The 20,000-nt window shown below is 51.0% G+C and overlaps 3 protein-coding genes across 4 annotated transcripts; all 3 read right to left on the minus strand.

Moving 5' to 3' along the window:
- Positions 1-5,099: 5,099 nt before the first annotated feature.
- On the minus strand, positions 5,100-8,963 carry slbp (stem-loop histone mRNA binding protein). Of its 2 annotated transcripts, none has more exons than XM_076139773.1 (8): positions 8,709-8,963; positions 7,604-7,750; positions 7,410-7,523; positions 7,263-7,328; positions 6,768-6,890; positions 6,076-6,231; positions 5,851-5,956; positions 5,100-5,582 (listed from the first exon to the last, which is right to left on the minus strand). In XM_076139773.1, exons 1-8 carry the CDS (start codon positions 8,762-8,764, stop codon positions 5,511-5,513), a joined length of 840 nt encoding a protein of 279 aa, XP_075995888.1. In that variant the 5' UTR covers positions 8,765-8,963; the 3' UTR covers positions 5,100-5,510. The 2 variants fall into 2 exon arrangements, with proteins under 2 accessions (XP_075995888.1, XP_075995886.1); XM_076139771.1 differs by having other exon boundaries at positions 7,263-7,334; positions 8,709-8,962.
- A 656-nt stretch (positions 8,964-9,619) lies between these two features.
- On the minus strand, positions 9,620-17,300 carry immt (inner membrane protein, mitochondrial (mitofilin)). The gene is made up of 14 exons (XM_076139770.1): positions 17,142-17,300; positions 15,439-15,509; positions 15,008-15,191; positions 14,769-14,907; positions 13,332-13,424; positions 13,102-13,254; positions 12,809-12,942; positions 12,543-12,646; positions 12,219-12,354; positions 11,884-12,013; positions 11,245-11,468; positions 10,800-10,931; positions 10,570-10,699; positions 9,620-10,452 (listed from the first exon to the last, which is right to left on the minus strand). The coding sequence occupies exons 1-14, from the start codon at positions 17,181-17,183 to the stop codon at positions 9,845-9,847; spliced, it is 2,280 nt and encodes a 759-aa protein (XP_075995885.1). The 5' UTR covers positions 17,184-17,300; the 3' UTR covers positions 9,620-9,844.
- A 493-nt stretch (positions 17,301-17,793) lies between these two features.
- Positions 17,794-18,804, minus strand: LOC142990049 (fibroblast growth factor 4-like). Its single transcript, XM_076139769.1, has 3 exons — positions 18,561-18,804; positions 18,094-18,197; positions 17,794-18,005 (listed from the first exon to the last, which is right to left on the minus strand). The coding sequence occupies exons 1-3, from the start codon at positions 18,802-18,804 to the stop codon at positions 17,829-17,831; spliced, it is 525 nt and encodes a 174-aa protein (XP_075995884.1). The 3' UTR covers positions 17,794-17,828.
- Positions 18,805-20,000: the final 1,196 nt, after the last annotated feature.

A 20,000-nucleotide genomic window follows, 5' to 3' on the forward strand; every position in this document is an offset into this window, starting at 1 on the left:
CTGCAGAGCTGCAGTGTGGAGACTCACTCACACACTTATCCTTCAGACCTGAACCCAGACATCTGCAGACCTCTGGAAAGAGACGGAGAGTGAAGAGCATGGAAGAGCTGAGAGTGAAACATCTCCACAGCCTTCATCGTGTGTGTGTGTGTGTGTGTGTGTGTGTGTGTGTGTGTGTGTGTGTGTGTGTGTACTGACCATGGTCCCACTGAGCGTGTGCAGTGCTGACCAACAGGCCCTGACTGAACTCTTCCAGCATGTCGCTACACAACTCTGGATCTAAGACAGACAGAACAAGCATCAGAGACGCCATGAGGACAGAACAGCAGAACTAAGAACACATGGGGAAGAACTTCACTGCTTTGCCTTCAAATAAAGAGCATCAGCTTATGATGAGACTGAAGACAAGATGAAGATCAATCAGAGAAAAAAGAAGACTGAAGGCAAAAACACATGGAGACAACATGGAGACAACATGGAGACAACATGGAGACAACATGAAGACAACATGAAGACAACATGGAGACAACATGGAGACAACATGAAGACAACAAGGAGACAACATGAAGACAACATGAAGACAACATGGAGACAACATGGAGACAACATGGAGACAACATGGAGACAACATGAAGACAACATGGAGACAACATGGAGACAACATGGAGACAACATGAAGACAACATGCAACACACCCACAGATGGAAACATGATGATCAACCACCAGAGCTCCAACATGGTGGAGACACTAACATCATTTTGTGGACACACTGATATTCAGTGTTTAGTGGACAGAGAGACACAGAGAGTGAGACCTGTGCTGGACTCATGGGGTGCTTTACCCGTCTTGGAGGCCTGAAGGAGCCTGTGAAGGAGCGTGAACCTCATGTGGTCGTCCCACAGGTTTATGCTTCCTACAGTGTTTCCTGCTGGCGGCACATGGAACTGCCGCCAAAGGGCAGAGCTGCAGTAAGTCCTCAGCCAGGTCCGGTACTGTCCAATCAGATCAGCGCAAACCAGAGACTGACCCAGGTCCAACCACTGCACCGAGTATGGCCGATGAAGATCACCCGGCTCCACCGCCTGCTCCCCCTCCTCTTCTGTCTCAGCTTCCTCTTTCTCTCGCTGTGGTTCTCCGTCAGATGGAGTCCTAGAGCTGAGGGACAGGAACAGGAAGTACACCATTACACGTGGGAGCAGCTGTCAGGCTGAACCTGCTGCTTCTGGAGGCATCTGGAGCTTCACTGCTTCTGAACTCAAAGGGAGCGGAGCTTTGGGCTCTTGTAAAAATGTGTTACACATCATTCAAACATAAGAAAGCCTCTCAGACCCTGCCTCTAGATTTCTTTCCTCCAGCAGCTTCAAAGCGTCGCCTGGTTCCTCCTCACATTACCTGAACGTGGCTCCTGCTTTGGTTGGGATTTCCAGCCTGACTGATTCCTGCTGAGCTCCGTCCAGCTTCTGGGCTCTGGAGGCTTCTGGTCTCTTTGTGCCCGTTATGCTTGGAGAGACCAGATGAAGTGAGTCTGTCTTTGGTGGCACTTCTGGAGTGGGGGTGTGTGGAACCAGTGGGGCCAGAAGATCACTGGAGGAGAGCAGCACCTGGAACAGAAGCTCCACTGAGGAGAAGCCCTGCTGGCAGAACCCTGGCAGAGGAAAGCCTGAGAGATGGTGCGGAGGGGTTTGGGGTCTGAGTAGGTCCAAACCTGTCCCGGTCTGGGCTCCACGTGTTGGACCCAGAAGGCTCTGGTCCTGGTTAGGAGCCTCAGACTTATGCTGGACTAAAGTAGGTTGATCAAACTCTGAATGGCTTTTCTCTATGACAGTTCTGTTCAAATTGAGGTCAGATGAATGTTTATGGCAACGTGAATGTGAAGATGAAGCTGATTGGAGAGGCGTCCGTACAGCATCAGTCTGAGGGGAAAGGTTGTGTGTGTGCTGCAGCTGATCCCAAGTCCATCCAGCTCTACAAGGTTCCAGCTGGGTCACCATGGAGACATCAGAAGATGGAGAGGCGTGGTGGTTGTGAGGCTCACCTGAGGCCCAGCGGTGAACCTGCCTGGCTGCCATCTCTGCATGATGCAGCGCTAAGATCTTTATGAGCTCTTTGACTGAGAAGGCAGCCGGGTGAAGGCTTCTGTCCTGAGTCAGTCTGAGGCTGTTCGCCTGCTGTAGTACCACTGTCCTCTGCTGGGTGGCGCTGTGCTGCCCTCTCTGCTCCTCCACTGTTTGGTTATACAAGTACGTACCAGTGACAATGTCCTCCAGAACCTCACTTGGCAAAGCTTCTAAGTCTGTTTGTGCTACGGCAGACAGAAGAGCGTAGACGTAACGTTCCACCAGATCCAGCGCCTGCAGACCCAGCAGGTCCAGAGTCCGTTTGATGTCCGTCAGCCACACGGCCCACCGGGGGAGCACCGGGCTCAGGTAGCGGTCGGACCGGGCCTTAGACGACAGGCGGGACCAGTGCTGGAGATGGACCCGGAGATCTTGAATAAGCAGGACAAGACCGACTCTGAATGAGGAGAAGCTGGACCGGGCCTGGAGAAGAGAAGGGAGGGGCAGGGTTTATACCAAGCATCAGCTGACTCAGACTCAGTGACGTGTTGTTTGTCATCACCTGCTCGTGTGACGTGTGGGTGTGTCGCTCCAGCAGTCGGCTCAGTTTGGACACGTAGGCTGAGGCTGAGTGGAGCCGTCTGCTGGACTCGTGTGTGAACAGCAGCAGCGCCCTCTGCTGTAAGAGCCTCCACAGAGCGCCGTACTGGGCCTGCGGGCCGGAGGAGCGCAGCAGGGGAACACCGCCCTCTGGAGGAAGGCCTCTGACACATACCTGCTGGGGAGGAGAGGAAGAGGAGGGTACCACATACATGTACACGCCAGAGAAATCCGAAAGAGAGGGCCAGCTTTACTCTGGAACCTACAGGAGGGAAGTCCGTCTGCAGCCCACAGACCACCTGCCACATGGGGGCCACAGCCAGAACCAACTGCTGCAGGCCAAGAAGACGAGCCGAGGAGCGGGACACCAGATTGTGAGCGACTACGAAGCTGGCTTCCTCCTCCTCCTCCTCCTCCTCATCTTGGCTGCAGCCGTGGAGGAACCACTTCAGACTGGGGGTGAAGGTGGTTCGGAGTAACGTCTCAGCTCTCTGCAGGGACCAGGAAATGGATCTCTGGGACCAAGAACCTGCAGAGTAGCAAAGTTTAACCCAATGAATCCATCAAAATCATTCATCTAACTGTAAATGCTGAGTGGCAGCACCGTCACTCGGAAGCCTAATGTGTGTGTGTGTGTGTGTGTGTGTGCCGTACCATTTGCGGTTAGATCTTCAGTGAGTGTGCTGGAGGTGTGTCTGTCCTGAGAGAGAAGACATTTGTGACCATTGATTGATCTGTAAAGAACAGACAGCAGAGTCTGTCCCTCTCTGTGATGTCATCACACAGCTGATCGATTAGACCATGATCCTTGTTGAGTCACAATATGACTCATCAATCACAGAGCTCCAGTCTGAAGCCCCGACAGGATGACCAGGATGACCAGGACGACCTGGGCGACCTGGACGACCTGGACGACCTGGACGAGGGATTAAAGCTGGTGGTCTCTCTGTGACTCACAGATCGTATCCCATCAACACAACAAAGTAAATGACTTGATGTCCGTCTGAAAAAAGCCACAGGTGTGTGAGAGTGAAGAGCAGATGAAGGCTCAGGTCTCCTCTCATGGAGAACATCTGGACGAGCATCAGAGCATCAGACTGAGCTCAGGAAACAAGCTGATCAATCAATCACTTCAGATGGAACACTGATCATCTGCACTGTGAGAGGAATGAAGACACAACAAACCTCCTCTGATGGAAGAGAGACAAGAGGACCAAACTCAGAGTCTGAGAAGAGAAACACATCCAACAGATCAATCAATCCATTTGAAATGTAAACTTCAGTTTAGTTCATACACAAGAGGAAGGTAGACTTTATGTGTGTGTGTGTGTGTGTGTGTCGTACTCACCAGGCTCTCCCTCTGCAGGGTCACAGGGTTTCTCACAGGGTGGTTCTGTGTCTCGGGGCAGCTGGAGTTCTGGTCCAGTCCGGCTCAGACAGACTTGATCAACTGCTTCACATCTTCTCATCACCCTGCAGCGCGCCGTGACCTCTGACCTGCTGTGAGGCTCAGGGCTGTTCTGCTTTTAAACCTTTACATTTGAGAACAAACCCACAGGAACACAGAGCTACATTCAGAGAGGTTATGTGCTCCGCTCATTTCCGGTCGCGTCGTGTTTACACCTGGTTGCTTGGACACCAGACGACCACATAAAGCGCGCGGGGACGTGACACACACCAGAATGTGTGAGAGAGAGGCTTAACAGCAGCTAATATTAGCAGCACCCACCAATGTAGCTCCTAACAGCGATGATCTAACCTGTTCCGGTCCTACTTCTATGTTTCATATTTCAGTCTGGCGTCTTGTCGAAGCATCATTTTAGTCCCATGGAGCTTCTGCGGTTTGGAAACAGCCTGTTAGCCTAGGTTAGCCTCTGCTAGCCGCGGCTAACTCAGCGTCTGTGGTTGTTATGGTAAAGCTCGCGCACAAAATGGCAGCTTCCGGTCGGGTTTTTTTTTTTTTATATAACTTTGTTTTAAACATAAAGTTTGGAGAAGACGTAGTAAATACACATCAAAATGTTCTCTTCTCTCTTTGTTTATATCTTTTTTTGTTACAGGCACTCTGAGTTAAAGCCAAAGAAGGACGTTTGGTTTATGTTCATTACGTTTGTTGAGGGGTAAAGAGCGAAACATTGCGAGTTCCGGCGTCGGGGGTATTAATGACATTATTAACTCCGACCACATGGTGGCGCTGTGGGACCCAAAAGCAGCATAAAGCTAAAGGAGAGCTACAGAACAAGATGTCGGTCCATAGTGATGGTAAATAAACTATGTGCACGTTAGAAACCCATTGTCTGGTCTCAGCGCCAGAAATCGAATGAAAGAATAAGAATGAAACCTTCACAGTATGAATGTTCCCGTTTACAGTGAAGGATGTGAATTTGTCTCCATTTCTTTTAGCATTTCCTGTGAAAATAAACAGTTTGTTTACTCAGAGATACAGAACATTTTTTATTTGAACAGATTCACAATTAGGCAAGATTGTAAAAACAACAACATTCAGAACATCTGTATAAAAAAGCAATGACAAAACCTTGTAAAAACTAACAGCCCAATCTCCTTTTTTCTTAATAGAGCAAAGAAATGAAGTCCATCATTTACAGACAGAGAGTGTGTGTGTGTGTGTGTGTGTGTGTGTGTGTGTGTGTGTGCCCAGTTTATAAAACAATAACAGAAAGAGGCAGAGACCCAAACACAACATGGAAACTAAACTCAAAAGTGGATTCCTGCTTTGCTTGTCCAGGATGAATAAATGACTCAGTGTCTGACACCAGGGCTGCTGTCGTCATAGAAACGCAGCAGTGATTTGAGAAGGTGGATCGTTGCGGTCAGCAGGCAAAGAGGTGGAGCTACGCCATGTCTGGCTCCACTGTGCTCTCCGTCTTCATCACCTTCACAGGAGTGCCCATACACTCTTCATCCTGACACACACACACACACACGTCACTCAGTACAGCTCATAGACACTAAAGTGGATCTGAACCAAACTCAAACTTCCACCTGTGTGGAAATGTTTTTAAGTGTTTGATGACATCACATAAGGCCGTCACAATGCCTGAAACTGTGTTACTATGGTTACATGCAGATATGAAGGATTAGCCCCCCCCCACCCCTTAAGCTCATCCGATTGAAGCTCATGCAATTATAGTTGTGTGAGAGTTAAACAGGATCTGAGCAGGTCACACTCACCTCCAGTGAAGGATTGTGGGAGCTGGAAGGACCTGAGGCAGTCTGAGAGTCAGACAGGGTGGGGAAGTCCAGCTCGATGTCCATGACATCATCCAGGCCCAGCTCGCTGTGGACACAGAGCAGACACAGTTTGAGACAAACGGGGATTTGTGTGTGTGTGTGAGAGTGTGTGTGTGTGAGTGTGTGAGTGAGAGTGAGAGTGTGTGTGTGAGAGTGAGAGCTCACATGTCATCCTTCTCCTTCTCCTGGCCCTCTGGTGCAGGGGGGTCCCAGGCGTGCAGTTTGACCTTCCACAGTTTGATCTGCTGGTCCCAGGAGCGCCGGCTGTACTTCCTGAACTTGTTGGGCGTCTTTGGATGGAGGCCGGGCTGACGCAGGTGTCTGGAGACGAAAGAGAGGGTGAGAACAGTGAGACGCTGCACAGGCGCAACACACACACACACACACACACACACAGTCCACCTCTGTCACTGCCTGGGCCCAACTGGACCAGAGCACTACAAACTGGAACCACACACACTGGATTCACCAATAGAACTGTGTCCATGACGATATACAGAGGCTTCAGGGTCAGAGGTCATTATAGTGTCTAAGCTTCTGTCTTCATGTAGAGGAGCTTTAGAGGCTCTAACAAGTGATCATGGATCCATAAGGGTCCATTAGAGACCTACAGACCTGAAGAGGAGAGTACATCTACACACTGAGGTCAGAGGTCATTTCCTCGTGATTCAATCTTGTGAATATGCTGCTGGATCACTCAGGTTCATCTCTGCATCAAATACTTAAACGAAGCATTTCCTCCTGCTTCCTCCACTCAAAGGGTTCAGAACATAGGCTGTGTGTGTGTGTGTGTGTGTGTGTGTGTGTGTGTGTGTGTGTGTGTGCGTGTGTGCGCGTCCACGTAGATGAGGACCTACTTGGGAACCTCCTTGATGTAGCGGTCGTAGGCCAGTGTGTTCTTGCCGTAGTTGATCTGTTTCTGTCGTCGAAGCAACACGGTCTCATCAGTCTCCATGTTGTCTCCTTCCCTGGAGTCAGAGCTACACACACACACACACACACACACTTTAGTAGCTGGTCCCATCAGCTGTCACAGGGTTTCACACACTAGATGTTAAAGCTATTCATTAGTCCAATTTAACAGTGTTACATTAGCATGAAGAGGAAACCAAGGTAACTTTAACCTCAAACAGACAAACCAGCGCTTAAATAAGATCCATGATACAAACTAATGGATGTTTACCACACGTTTGCCTGTATTTTGCATGTAATCCTACAGATGACCTAGGTTACTATGGCAATACACATCAACACCACGGGTTGACCTAACCCCCCTGGATTCTCTTCCAATCAGAATAAGAAAGTTTCACACTAAATTGTCCAGGCCTGGATTTGTCATCACGTGGCTCTACCTTCCAGAGGAGCCGCAGGAGGTCTTCCTTTCTCTGACAGTCGTCTCTGCAGCCAGAATCCTCCTTCTGTAACTGAACACAGGAGATAGGGTCATAAACCATGTGATGTTAGAGGATGTAGATGAGAGAGAGGTCGTCTTCTCTTACCGCTGCATGTCTCGCTGCACATCCCTCCTCAGCTCGTCGTTCTCCACCTGGCTGCCCCAGTCGCTCGCTCGCCCACAGCGAGACACCGGCCCGTCGCTCTCTGGAGTGGTGAAACTTGGACAAACAGGGCAAAGCCACAGAGTGAGTGATATTCCCCCAGAGGCTGAGGCTGACTGCTGTGGGTCATCTCTTACTTGGCGTGTCTCTTCTCAGCGTGTCTGTAGGTGGCGTCGGCGTGCGAGCCGCTCTCCCCGTCGCTGCCCTCTGCCTCTCTGCTGGGCCTCAGACTCCCGTCCACTCCTCTCTTCCTGCAGTGAGACCACCGGGTCGGACCGTAGCTCCTACACACACACACACCCACCCACAGTCAGTGAACGGCCCAACAAGGCCCGCTGTGCTCCAGTGGGGACACTAGGACACGCAGACAGACAGGCACGGGATTCAAACCCACAACCTAGTGTGAATAAACAATGACAGTCTGGCCGTGGGCCTCAGGAAGACACTGACACACACTTATGAGCTATACCCTAACCCTACACTTATGGCCCCAGACAGGATGGATCTAATGTTACTGGGTGTGTGTGTGTGTGTGTGTGTGTGTGTTGGGGGTCCTAAATGCTTCCATATCGCCCTTTGTCATGTAGTAGACGGATGTGTGAACGTCGTTCTCTTGTTCTAGCCTCCTGTTGTTACTTTCGGAGCTAACCTTTACATGGAGGCGCTGCAGCTAAAGATGCTAACGTGAATGCTGGCGCCAAACGTGAAGCTAACAGCGAGTAGCGGCTCGGTGGGTTTCTACCAAGCTGTCCCGTAGTTACAGATGTGACGAAACGTTCTGAGTAAACGCGGAAGCACAAACAGCGCTAAAAGTCAGTAGCGGCTAACTGTAGCGTCAAGTTACTTCCGCCCAGACAAACACGGAAGCTAGCTAGCGAGCTAGCTAGTGAAAGCTAACGCGCAAGGCCAGTTTACCGCCACTTTATTCTCGCGCTTCACAGACGGACAACAGATCGAGATAGACCGGGACCGGGTTCAGGCTAGACCAGAGTCGGGTTCAGGCAAGACCGGGGTGGGCTTCAAGCTCGACCGGGTCGGGTTCAGGCCGGCCCGGGACCTCGTAATCTAATAGAGTCCGCGCTACAGCAGCGCAGCTTTAAATGTCCACTTGAACCTTTCACATCAACCTACTGAAACAGTTACAGTGTGATTATGAATTTAACTTGTGATCAAATCTACTGAAGTGATTAAATCTAGCGCAGTGATCTGTTAGATCTGTTGTGTAAGCACAGATTAACTCACCTGCTCTCCCGCTCGCTCCTGGTAGATTCGCGTTTGGTTCTCGACCAGTCCGACATTTTCTCAGCGGGTAAAAGTATTTAGTGTTAATCAGCAGAGTAGAGAGAGAGAGAGAGAGAATGTGTGTGTGTGTGTGTGTGTAAGAGAGAGTGTGTGTGAGTGTGTGACAGCGGGCTGAGACTGTGTGCAAGACGCGCGCCAGCGCTGGAACCGCGCGAAAACAACAATCAAAACGACATGTGACCGGAAGCTTCACTATTCTGCATCCGGTCTCTCGTCCTTTAACCTTTAATCGTTTGCCGTTCTTTACGGTCTATCGCGTAAAACGTGACGTCGGCGGGGCGGAGCGACGCCGGTCAGCACGCGCGGCTCAATGTGCAGCAGATGGCGCCCAAAACAACAGAGCAATATTAGAGAACGTTCCCTTCCGTATTTACCTTTACTGGAATTGTTGAGCTTCCAACATGTTGGGGAAATTAGATTATTTTCATTCCTCCTGTATAAAGAAAAAGGCCTCCAGCTGAGCAGAGAACAGACTGATGGTCCTCTGGCTCAGACCAGCTGAGTGGAGGTCAACACAAGCTGGAGTCCTCCCATCACCTCCTCAGTCTGCTATCTGTGATCTGTTCTACGTTATCATGACATCATTGCCCCCTGACAATAACATCATGACTGATGTCATAGTTGACACATGCAGACAGCTGTGCAGCTCCGCCTCATTTAATGCCACAGATGTGTCTGACTGATGACTTTCATTTACATTTCTTCTGTGCCAAGTATTTAGTTTGACAACAAAGACACGGATGTCTACAGAAACACTATGACTAGGAAGCTTTGGTTTCTGTGTGTGTGTGTGTGTGTGTGTGTGTGTGTGTGTGTCATTCAGAGGAAAGAAAGGGAGAAGGAACACAGAGTTCTTATGTGTGATTTATTGTTACACAGATGAAATGTGACAAACTCTTTAATCGATGTTACAAGTACTTCATTTTTCCACAACATTTCAGCCCATGAATCAAATCAGTCCTAAATAAATAACAAAGCTACTGAGGGCTGCAGACGGAGAGGCGGCGCTCAAACATCCTCCTCCGTGTGATGAAGGGGCCGTGTGTGTGTGTGTGTGTGTGTGAGGGGGCTGCAGCCTACGGAGCCTGGGTGGTCCCTAAGCCCACGGCGTTGGCGTAAGCAGAGAGCAGACCCACGGCCTGCCTGGTCTCCAGGGTCAGTCTGGCTTCCCTCAGCCAGTCCTGAGCCACTCTGCGTGCTTCTCCTCGCAGCTGGTTCACCAGTTTGGCCGCCAGCTCTAAGTCGCCGTGCTCCAAGCAGAAGCTGGCGTATGACAGAAGCTTAAACGGGTCTAAATCCTGGCTGCTCAGCTGGGCGGGCGGCGCTTCCTGTTTATCTTCAAACAGCAGGGCGGCTTGAAGGTAGGACAGGAAGTACTGGTATAAGGAGTTGTGCGATTCATCGATGAGAGCGACCCGGCGGGCCAGCGAACGCAGCGCGTAGAAGCGGGCGCGGAGAGAAGCTTCGCTGTACACGCCGCGCTGCAGGGACTCTTCGGGAAGGGCGTAGGCCAAAGCCAGGGCGAAGTCGTTATCGCCGCAGCTGTCTCTCACCACCTGGGCGGCGCCCTCCAGGGGCTTTGTGGGAGAGTCGGCATCCACGGTCTTCATGGCGTAGCTGAGCGCCTCCACAGACAACCAGAGCTGGTGAGCCTTACGGGCCTCCTCCTCAGCGATCACATGACCTGCAAACACACAGCAGCAGGTTACAGCCACACAGCCTGGCCACGCCCACCAGTGTGTTCACGTTCTTAAACGTTACACACACATCCCTCCTGTATGATGTGATCCATAGGTCTTACTGTCGATGGCCTCCTCCATCCCCTTCAGCCGGGCGTAGGCCGTGTTCATATCCAGAGTGAAGTTATCTAGCTGCTCCTGGCTCAGCTGACGGTGTCTGGTGTCCTGCTCCAACATCTTACTGCTCAGCACCTGAGGACAGAGAGGGACACACCTTTCACCCTGACCGGGACACGGAGGGATGTATGGATCCTACAGCACCAGCGTGCTGTGCTGTGTGAACGGCTCAGACCTGCTCTGCCTCTTCTCTCAGCTCCTGCTCCTGCACTTTGAGGACGTCTCGTACGTGGTCGGTGTGAGCCGCCGCCTGGCGACGGATCTGAGTCCTCATCTCCGCCTCCATCACGTCCCTCAACTCTGACAGCTACACACACACACACACACACACACACACACACACACACACACACACACACACACACACACACACACACACACACACACACACACACACACACACACACACACACACACACACACACACACACACACACACGTGAAAAGTCAATCTTAGGCAGCTGGACCTGCTGGTAAAGGCTAAAAGACGTTTGGCCTTCTTCAGTTCTGGCAGAAATAAAGGAGTCAGTTAACTGACTTCTCCTTGGATACCAGGACCTGGATGACTGAGAACCTTCACAGACACCACAGACACACACACACTGCCCCCCCCTCCGTACCCTCCTCTCCTGCTCCAGCCGGGCCTCCTCCTTGTTGTGCTGCAGGGCCGTGTTCACAGCTTTCTCCAGAGCCTTCTGGTCCTCCAGCTTCAGCTGCTCCAGAGCCGTGTCGATGTGGATCTGCTCCCTGACCCTCTGCTCAGCCAGCTCTCTGTTCAGCTGGTCGATACGACGGTGAGCGTGGGCGATCAGAGCGTTCAGGTCGTCCACAGAGAGTTTACCAGCTGAGAGAGAGACACACACACACACACACACACACACACACACACACACACACACACACACACACACACACACACACACACACACACACACACACACACACACACACACACACACACACACACACACACACACACACACACACACACACACACACACACACACAGTTTGGTGTCTTGTTCTAGGCAGAAGACTGGACTGAGCCAGACTGGACTGAGCCAGACTGGACTGAGCCAGACTGGACTGGCTTAATAAGAGTCTAGAGACGAGCCTATAGGAACAATATGGACGCTCACATGCAGATATGTGTTTCACGTCTGCTGTCTGCTGTGTGTGTGTGTGTGTGTGTGTGTGTGTGTGTGTGTGTGTGTGTGTGTGTGTGTGTGTGTGTGTGTGTGTGTGTGTGTGAGATCTTACTCAGTCCCTTCCAGCTGGTCTGGATCTCTGGAGTGAGACTGTTTACTTCCCTCTGGAACTGCTCTTTGGCTTCATTCACCAGCTCACTGTACTGAGACACAATCTTAGCTTCTGACTCAGCAGACTGCACCTACACACACACACACACACACACACACACACACACACACACACACACACACACACACACACACACACACACACACACACACACACACACACACACACACACACACACACACACACACACACACACACACACACACACGATTTAGGTGAAAGTTCTATGATCCCGTGCAGCTCTGTGTTGACCCCGTGCTGACCCCTCTCCTCACCTTGGTCACCACCTTGTCTAAATCGACCACCATGTCATGCAGGTTCTCCTCGGCTGCTAGGACCAGAGGCCGGACGGCGGCGACCTTTGACCCTTTAGCTTTGTCGATTACGGCCCTCAGAGAGTCTAGCTCCTCCCTGAGATGTGAGACACACACAAACATGTAAGATGATGTCATCGAGTCTGAATCCTCCTCGTATTTCTTCTTCAGGTGTTTGTTTAAAAGTGACAATGACTTTGTGGTTCATTGGATTTGTTGTTATTCAGTGTGTGTGTGTGTGTGTGTGTGTGTGTGTGTGTGTGTGTGTGTGTGTGTGTGTCTTACTTGGCCTTCAGTAGAGCAGCTCCAGCATCATTGATGGCAGAGCTTCTGTCAGCCAGAGCAGCTTCTAGATCCTTCCACTGGCTCGACTTCTCATCAGGGGCAACCTGAACACAATCAGTGATTAACACACACACACACACACACACACACACACACACACACACACACACACACACACACACACACACACACACACACACACACACACACACACACACACACACACACACACACACACACACACACACACACACACACACACACACCTCTGCCTCCATGGCCTCCTTCAGCTTGTAGGTGTGCTGAGCGATGGCCTGCAGCGCCGCCTCCTGGGCTCCGATGGCCTGCAGGGCAGCTTTGGCTGAGCTGGAGAGGTGGTCTTCAAGTCTGACTGACACAGCTGCAAACAGTACAGGAACCAGGTGTTACCAGGGAAACATGACACACTCTTGTAGATGAATCCCATGTATAGAACTTCATGAAGCTGTCACATCACAACAACAACTCATTACATTTACTACAATACTGTGTGTGTGTGTGTGTGTGTGTGTGCTCTTACATGCCAGTACATCCACGTCCTCCTGGTCTCGTTGAGCCAGACGAGCGCTCACTTCCTCCACTGGACGCTCTCTTAATGGTTCCTCTGTGGCCACCGGGGGCTCTGTGTCAGGATGGACTGCTGCTGCCTCACTCTGATGACACTCCCTACACTCTACACACACACACACACATTTAGACCAGACAAACACACAGAGATGCAGGTCGTCATGGAGACATGCTGCTGGTTACCTGCAGGTGGCGCCGCCTCTGAGTCACATGGAGCCGGGACTGATGGGACCTCACTCAGGGCTGAGATGATGTGAGTCGCCTCAGCTGAAGCTTCTGGAAGACAAACACAGTGAGGCCCAGTGTGTGTGTGTGTGTGTGTGTGTGTGTGTGTGAGTGAGTGAGTGAGTGAGTGAGTGAGTGAGTGAGTGAGTGAGTGAGTGAGTGAGTGAGTGAGTGAGTGAGTGAGTGAGTGAGTGAGTGAGTGAGTGAGTGAGTGAGTGAGTGAGAGAGAGAGAGAGAGAGAGAGAGAGAGAGAGAGAGAGAGAGAGAGAGAGAGAGAGAGAGAGAGAGAGAGAGAGAGAGAGAGAGAGAGAGAGCCTTATTCATCAGCAGCATGAGGAGCTGTGGTTCTAGAAGCTGCTGTTGTCTTTACAAAGTCTTGGACCTGTGCAGACCTCTACTGTCCTAACGGCTGCAGAAGAAGAAGCAGCCTGTTCTACTGTACGGCCGTCTGCAGACCTGAGGCTGGTTCTCTTCAGGACTCAGTAAGTGACATGATAAGGACTCTTTCTAAGGACTGTAGGTCACAGGGTAAGACTCTGGGTGGCACGGTAAGGACTCTAGGTCACAGGGTAAGGACTCTAGGTCACAGGGTAAGACTCTGGGTGGCACGGTAAGGACTCTAGGTCACAGGGTAAGGACTCTAGGTCACAGGGTAAGGACTCTAGGTGGCACGGTAAGGACTCTATGTCACAGGGTAAGGACTCTAGGTCACAGGGTAAGGACTCTAGGTGGCACGGTAAGGACTCTAGGTCACAGGGTAAGGACTCTAGGTCACAGGGTAAGGACTCTAGGTGGCACGGTAAGGACTCTAGGTCACAGGGTAAGGACTCTAGGTCACAGGGTAAGGACTCTAGGTCACAGGGTAAGACTCTGGGTGGCACGGTAAGGACTCTAGGTCACAGGGTAAGGACTCTAGGTGGCACGGTAAGGACTCTAGGTCACAGGGTAAGGACTCTAGGTCACAGGGTAAGACTCTAGGTCACAGGGTAAGGACTCTAGGTGGCACGGTAAGGACTCTAGGTCACAGGGTAAGGACTCTAGGTGGCACGGTAAGGACTCTAGGTCACAGGGTAAGGACTCTCGGTCACAGGGTAAGACTCTAGGTGGCACAGTAAGGACTCTAGGTCACAGGGTAAGACTCTAGGTGGCACGGTAAGGACTCTAGGTCACAGGGTAAGACTCTAGGTGGCACGGTAAGGACTCTAGGTCACAGGGTAAGACTCTAGGTGGCACGGTAAGGACTCTAGGTCACAGGCTAAGGACTCTACACAGCAGACTGTCTTACCCTGAGTGACCTCTGGGGCTGCAGGCAGATGAAACACACTCTCACACACTGAGTCAGATCAGCTCACAGCATGTGTGCGCCCCCTGCTGGCTGCTGAGGCTCTGACTCACCCTCTAAGCTCTGTGCTGGCTGAGGCACAGCTGGACTGGACTCCTCTGCTGCCTCCTTCTCCTTTAGCTTCTTCTCTGTTTTGGCCTTTGAGGGCTTCAACTGCTTTTCCAACATGGAGGGCGGTTGTGGAAGCTCCACCTAGGGGCAGAGAGAGGAAGTACAGATGTAAAGGTTTGAAACAGCAGCAACAGGTTGAGCTTCTCTTCTGTGGCTCACTGAAGCATGACTCCACCCTGACCTGTAGCCTGATGGGAGCAGGAGCGTCTGGGGGGCCCAGGGTCAGAGCCAGCAGCCTATCAGAGTACGGAACATTCTTCTCCACAGTGGTTCTGAACTTTGGGTCCCATTTAGCGTAAAGCAGCGTTCCCCCGACGCCCCCGGCCACCGTCAGCAGGCCGGTGGCCACCAGCTTAGCAGAGGAGCTGTGGAAGACAAGGAGAGCTGCTGGTTAACATCTGCCGACCTTTGACCCTCTACAGGTTCAGTGCTCGCTAGCAAGCCTCACAAAACCCCGCCCACATTTCCATGGGTTTGGGGGTCCAATGTTTACGTAACAGCATGCGGTCACGTCAGCTGATTAACCCTGAACACCCTCACACACAAACCAGGCTGTATGTGACAAAGGGGGGCCAGAGCCACGTCCTCACTCAGTGTGTGCGGCAGTGTTACCTGCTCCCCCCTGAGGTGTACGGACGACAATGCTGGAGGTTTGGGAGCAGGGATCTCCCATAGATGCTCGGCTAGAGGGAGGGAGAGACAGGAAACAGGAAGTTGTAAGTGACACATTGGAAAGAGGAAGAAAAACATCTTCATCTTCTTCAACAAACAATATTATAATACAATATAATATTAGAACATAATAATATAAGGTGAGGTGTCTTCATGTCTGTGCTCAGTCTCATCACTTTACTGATCTAATGTTTATTTGATCTCTAACTTTATGAAAACCAGCATTAAGAGTGAAGACGTCAGTGACCTCATCTGAATGAGAGAACCACGGGAGAACCATGAGAACCACGAGAGAACTATCAGAGAACCACGAGAGAACTATCAGAGAACTATCAGAGAACCACGACAGAACTATCAGAGAACCACGAGAGAACTATCAGAGAACTATCAGAGAACCACGACAGAACTATCAGAGAACCACGAGAGAACTATCAGAGAACTATCAGAGAACCACAAGAGAACTATCAGAGAACCACGAGAGAACCATGATAGAGAGCTGGAATGGAGCAGAGATCAGGAGGCTTCATGGTGTGAATACTTGCTGACACTTAGTCTCAGTCTCTTCTAGCTGACACTTAGTCTCAGTCTCTTCCAGCTGACACTTAGTCTCAATCTCTTCTAGCTGACACCTAGTCTCAGTCTCTTCCAGCTGACACTTAGTCTCAATCTCTTCTAGCTGACACTTAGTCTCAGTCTCTTCTAGCTGACACTTAGTCTCAGTCTCTTCTAGCTGACACTTAGTCTCAGTCTCTTCCAGCTGACACTTAGTCTCAGTCTCTTCTAGCTGACCCTTAGTCTCAGTCTCTTCCAGCTGACACTTAGTCTCAATCTCTTCTAGCTGACACTTAGTCTCAGTCTCTTCTAGCTGACACTTAGTCTCAGTCTCTTCCAGCTGACACTTAGTCTCAGTCTCTTCCAGCTGACACTTAGTCTCAATCTCTTCTAGCTGACACTTAGTCTCAGTCTCTTCTAGCTGACACTTAGTCTCAGTCTCTTCTAGCTGACACTTAGTCTCAGTCTCTTCCAGCTGACACTTAGTCTCAGTCTCTTCTAGCTGACACTTAGTCTCAGTCTCTTCTAGCTGACACTTAGTCTCAGTCTCTTCTAGCTGACACTTAGTCTCAGTCTCTTCCAGCTGACACTTAGTCTCAGTCTCTTCCAGCTGACACTTAGTCTCAGTCTCTTCTAGCTGACACTTAGTCTCTAGTCTCTTCTAGCTGACACTTAGTCTCAGTCTCTTCTAGCTGATACTTAGTCTCAGTCTCTTCCAGCTGATACTCTTCCAGTCACAGCTGTTCATCATAAACAAACATCTTTCTTCTTCTGTTATTTTCTTCTGGTGACATTTCTCCCCTCGGAACATGGCGCATGCGCGGTGTCGTCCAGAGCAGCCGTGTGGGCCTCCTCATGTTCCGATCCAGAGCTTCAAGTCAACAGAGCAGCAGCGACATGAAGCGTGTTTGACCTCTGCCCCTCTGTAACTCATGTGTCATGGCGCCCCGCCCACACGTTGCGCGACATGCGTCTCTCTGGACGCCGCGGCCCCTTGAGCCAGGCAGCAGGCAGCGGGCAGCGGGTCGCGCCCTGCTAACAGCCTCATGCTAACAGGCTCGTGCTAACGGGCTCATGCTAGCGGCTCTTACCCGGGCAGCAGACTTCGCTCCTCGGGCACAAACTCTCAGCATGGCGCCTGTAGTGTGTCAGCTGTGATGGCGCTGCTTGTTTCTCAATGACAACAATCCAACTCGACCTGCACAGGAGCGGAAGGGGAGCTGCTTCTTCTTCTTTACCTTCTTTGTTTGCCTTCTTCTCTTGAGGAACTATCACAGCCGCTGTCGCCACCTTCCGGATTGCAGTGTTAAATGCAGTTGGACGGTGACATTTTGTTTGTTGTGTTTTTAAATGCGGTTACTTTTAAACATACACTTTGTAGTAACGTGGTGACAGTTGCAGCTTCTTCAGTCACAAACTGAAGGTATTAAGAATAAACAACATTTCTTTGTACAGATCCTGAAAATGTGAATATGGAAACTGACGACACTGAGGTTTGATACAACAAACTTTATTATCAAAGGTGGCAGTAAACATGAAAGAACCCGCAAATCTGAAGAGAAAACTGTTTAAAATAATAATACATAACTATAAATACAACAACAACTTTAACCCTAAGAATGTGATGAGCACATGCATGTAGACCTGGACCTGGACCTGGACCAGCTGTGTCTGAGGTCAGAGGTGGTGGAGGCTGGACTGAGGCGTCTTCATGGTGTCTGACCCTTCCTGGGGTCAGCTGGTCACCATCAAGCCCAGTGGTTTGGAAGACAGCCGACTCATATCCTGGGCAGGAAGTGCGTGACGCTCATGGTAGCTTTCACTCGGTTGCCTCTCTTGGTCTTTCCGGCCTTGCTGAGGCCGATGTACATGCCGGGATGGGCGAAGGATTCATAGGCGTTGTAGTAGTTGGCCAGGAAATTCTCCTTGAACTTGCATTCGTCGCTGTAGTGGCCCTGAGGACATCAACGGGCAGAAACCATCAAATCTATCATCCACAAAATATAAACAAATAATGAGTGAGAAACCCCCACTTGTCCTCACCGAGCCATACAGTTTCCCCTTGTTGCTCATGGCAACAAAGAGACGACTCTTCACCCCAAAGAGAGTCACAACTCCGTGAGCCACAGGAGAGATCTCCAGAAGACCTGAAGGACAAACAAAGAACATTATTATTGTTCATATTTGTTTTGTTTCTCTGGTCACTTCTCTTCCAGTGATCACGCTGCCTTAGATCGCCATCTCCTGGCGGAATGGTGCTACTGCAACTACACTGAGCGGCAGGAGACTGAGCCCAGTCAAACCAATGACGTGTTTGGTTGTTAAAGTCAAATCTGATGAAATGTCAACAAACACTGCAGTGTGCCTGTGAGCTCTGAGTTGAGTTATCTGATCTGATCTGATCTGATCTGATCTGATCTCCTCTCCTCTCCTCTCCTCTCCTCTCCTCGTCTCTCCTCTCCTCTCCTCTCCTCTCCTCTCCTCTCCTCTCTTCTCCTCTCCTCTCTTACTGTATCTGTTGTCGTTGTGCACGCCTGTGATCTTGCCGCTGGGTAACACCTGGATGTGGAAGCCGATGCCCACGTTACAGTAGAGCCTCCTAAGCCTCTTGATCCCCAGCAGATAGTCTCCAGCTGTGGACCCTCTGTGGTCCCAGGAGCTGCTGGTCCCAACCAGAGCCCCAATGGGTCTGCTGATCACTAGAGGGGCAGAGGAGGTGCAGAGGAGGATCCCATAAAGGAGCGAAGGGAGCATGGAGGCTGGTGAGGACGTCCCTCTCTGTCTTCAATCAAACCTGAAATGTTGTCCAGCTGCAAATCAAAACTTCAGTTTCAGTTTCATGCTGCAGTCTGCAGACTTTAAAGCTCATGGATGGCACAGCGTCTGTCTCGTCTTCAGTCAGTGGGGACACTTGGACCTCTCGTCCTCACATTGTCCTCCTGCAGAGTCCCGAGCTGGCGTCCTCCTCAGACAGACTTTTATAAGCTGTATGACATCACAGAGGTCCTGCTGTGAGTCTGTCTGTGAGTCACTGATGCTGCCACACACACACGCACACGCCAGAGGTGACAGAGAGTGTGCGTGTGTGTGTGCAACATATGACCCATCAGGCTACGCAAGGTGACCAGGAAGTGTGTGTGTGTGTGTGTGTGTGTGTGTGTGTGTGACAGTCAGTGGCACTCCCTCACATGAGGAATAGCGATGTAGCTTTTGTCAAATTACTCAACTACTTGTTACCAGAGGAGCTGCATTGCTCTGTAGACGGAGGATGAAGCTGCTGACTGTAGATACAAACGCTGCCTGCTGTTTGCTTCTTATTACTCATCTAAACCCTCACTGACCCACACACACACACACACACACACACACACCTCCATGCTCCGGTCCTGGGGCTGTTTGCACATTGGGGTCACCCCCCTCAGTGTGTGTGGGTGTGGACCCCCGGTGCGACTCTCCTGTGGGCCGGACGTCTCCGCTGTGCTTCACGCAGAGACGCCTCCCCTCGTACTCACAGAGGTAAGAAGCACAACACAACACACAACATCATCAGTGAACCTCGGTGGTCAGGCTGGAGGGGATCGGGGGGGAAACCCGGGGGGGAAACCTGTCACACGTCGGTGCTGCTCGGCCCGATGGTGGCGCTGTTATAACCACGTTTACATTTTGGTCAGTGACCTTTGAATCATGAGGCCTTCTCCTCTCTTGGGAGAATTGGATCTATCCACACAGGCCACTACTCTGCCTTGGTGGAGGTATCAGAGTAATCTCATTCAGGCGCTCACACCATGTTTGTGTAATCACACAGTGAGTCAGTGACACAGTCTGATCCCAGCAGGGGGCCGACACACACACACACACACACACACACACACACACACACCAAGGTGAACGCTGCAAAACAACAACGTGATTCATTCACATGTGTGTCATGAGCTGTGTGTGTGTGTGTG

This window comes from Genypterus blacodes, unplaced genomic scaffold, assembly GCF_046128005.1.
Source record: "Genypterus blacodes isolate CSIRO-AG114 ecotype Tasmania unplaced genomic scaffold, CSIRO-AGI_Gbla_v1 ptg000450l_1, whole genome shotgun sequence".
Taxonomy (NCBI): domain Eukaryota; kingdom Metazoa; phylum Chordata; class Actinopteri; order Ophidiiformes; family Ophidiidae; genus Genypterus; species Genypterus blacodes.

Coding starts and splice junctions, on each gene's coding strand:
- slbp (XM_076139771.1), bottom strand. CDS start 8,764: ATGTCGGACTGGTCGAGAACCAAACGCGAATCTACCAGGAGCGAGCGG. Junction 7,751..8,708: donor AGGAGCGAGCGGGAGAGCAG/GTGAGTTAATCT, acceptor GTGTGTGTGTAG/GAGCTACGGTCCGACCCGGT. Junction 5,957..6,075: donor GAGAAGGAGAAGGATGACAT/GTGAGCTCTCAC, acceptor CTGTGTCCACAG/CGAGCTGGGCCTGGATGATG.
- immt (XM_076139770.1), bottom strand. CDS start 17,183: ATGCTGAGAGTTTGTGCCCGAGGAGCGAAGTCTGCTGCCCGG. Junction 12,647..12,808: donor AGGAGGCCATGGAGGCAGAG/GTGTGTGTGTGT, acceptor GATTGTGTTCAG/GTTGCCCCTGATGAGAAGTC. Junction 10,932..11,244: donor GGCTGGAGCAGGAGAGGAGG/GTACGGAGGGGG, acceptor GTGTGTGTGTAG/CTGTCAGAGTTGAGGGACGT.
- LOC142990049 (XM_076139769.1), bottom strand. CDS start 18,804: ATGCTCCCTTCGCTCCTTTATGGGATCCTCCTCTGCACCTCCTCTGCC. Junction 18,198..18,560: donor GCACAACGACAACAGATACA/GTAAGAGAGGAG, acceptor TTTGTCCTTCAG/GTCTTCTGGAGATCTCTCCT. Junction 18,006..18,093: donor AGGGGAAACTGTATGGCTCG/GTGAGGACAAGT, acceptor TGATGTCCTCAG/GGCCACTACAGCGACGAATG.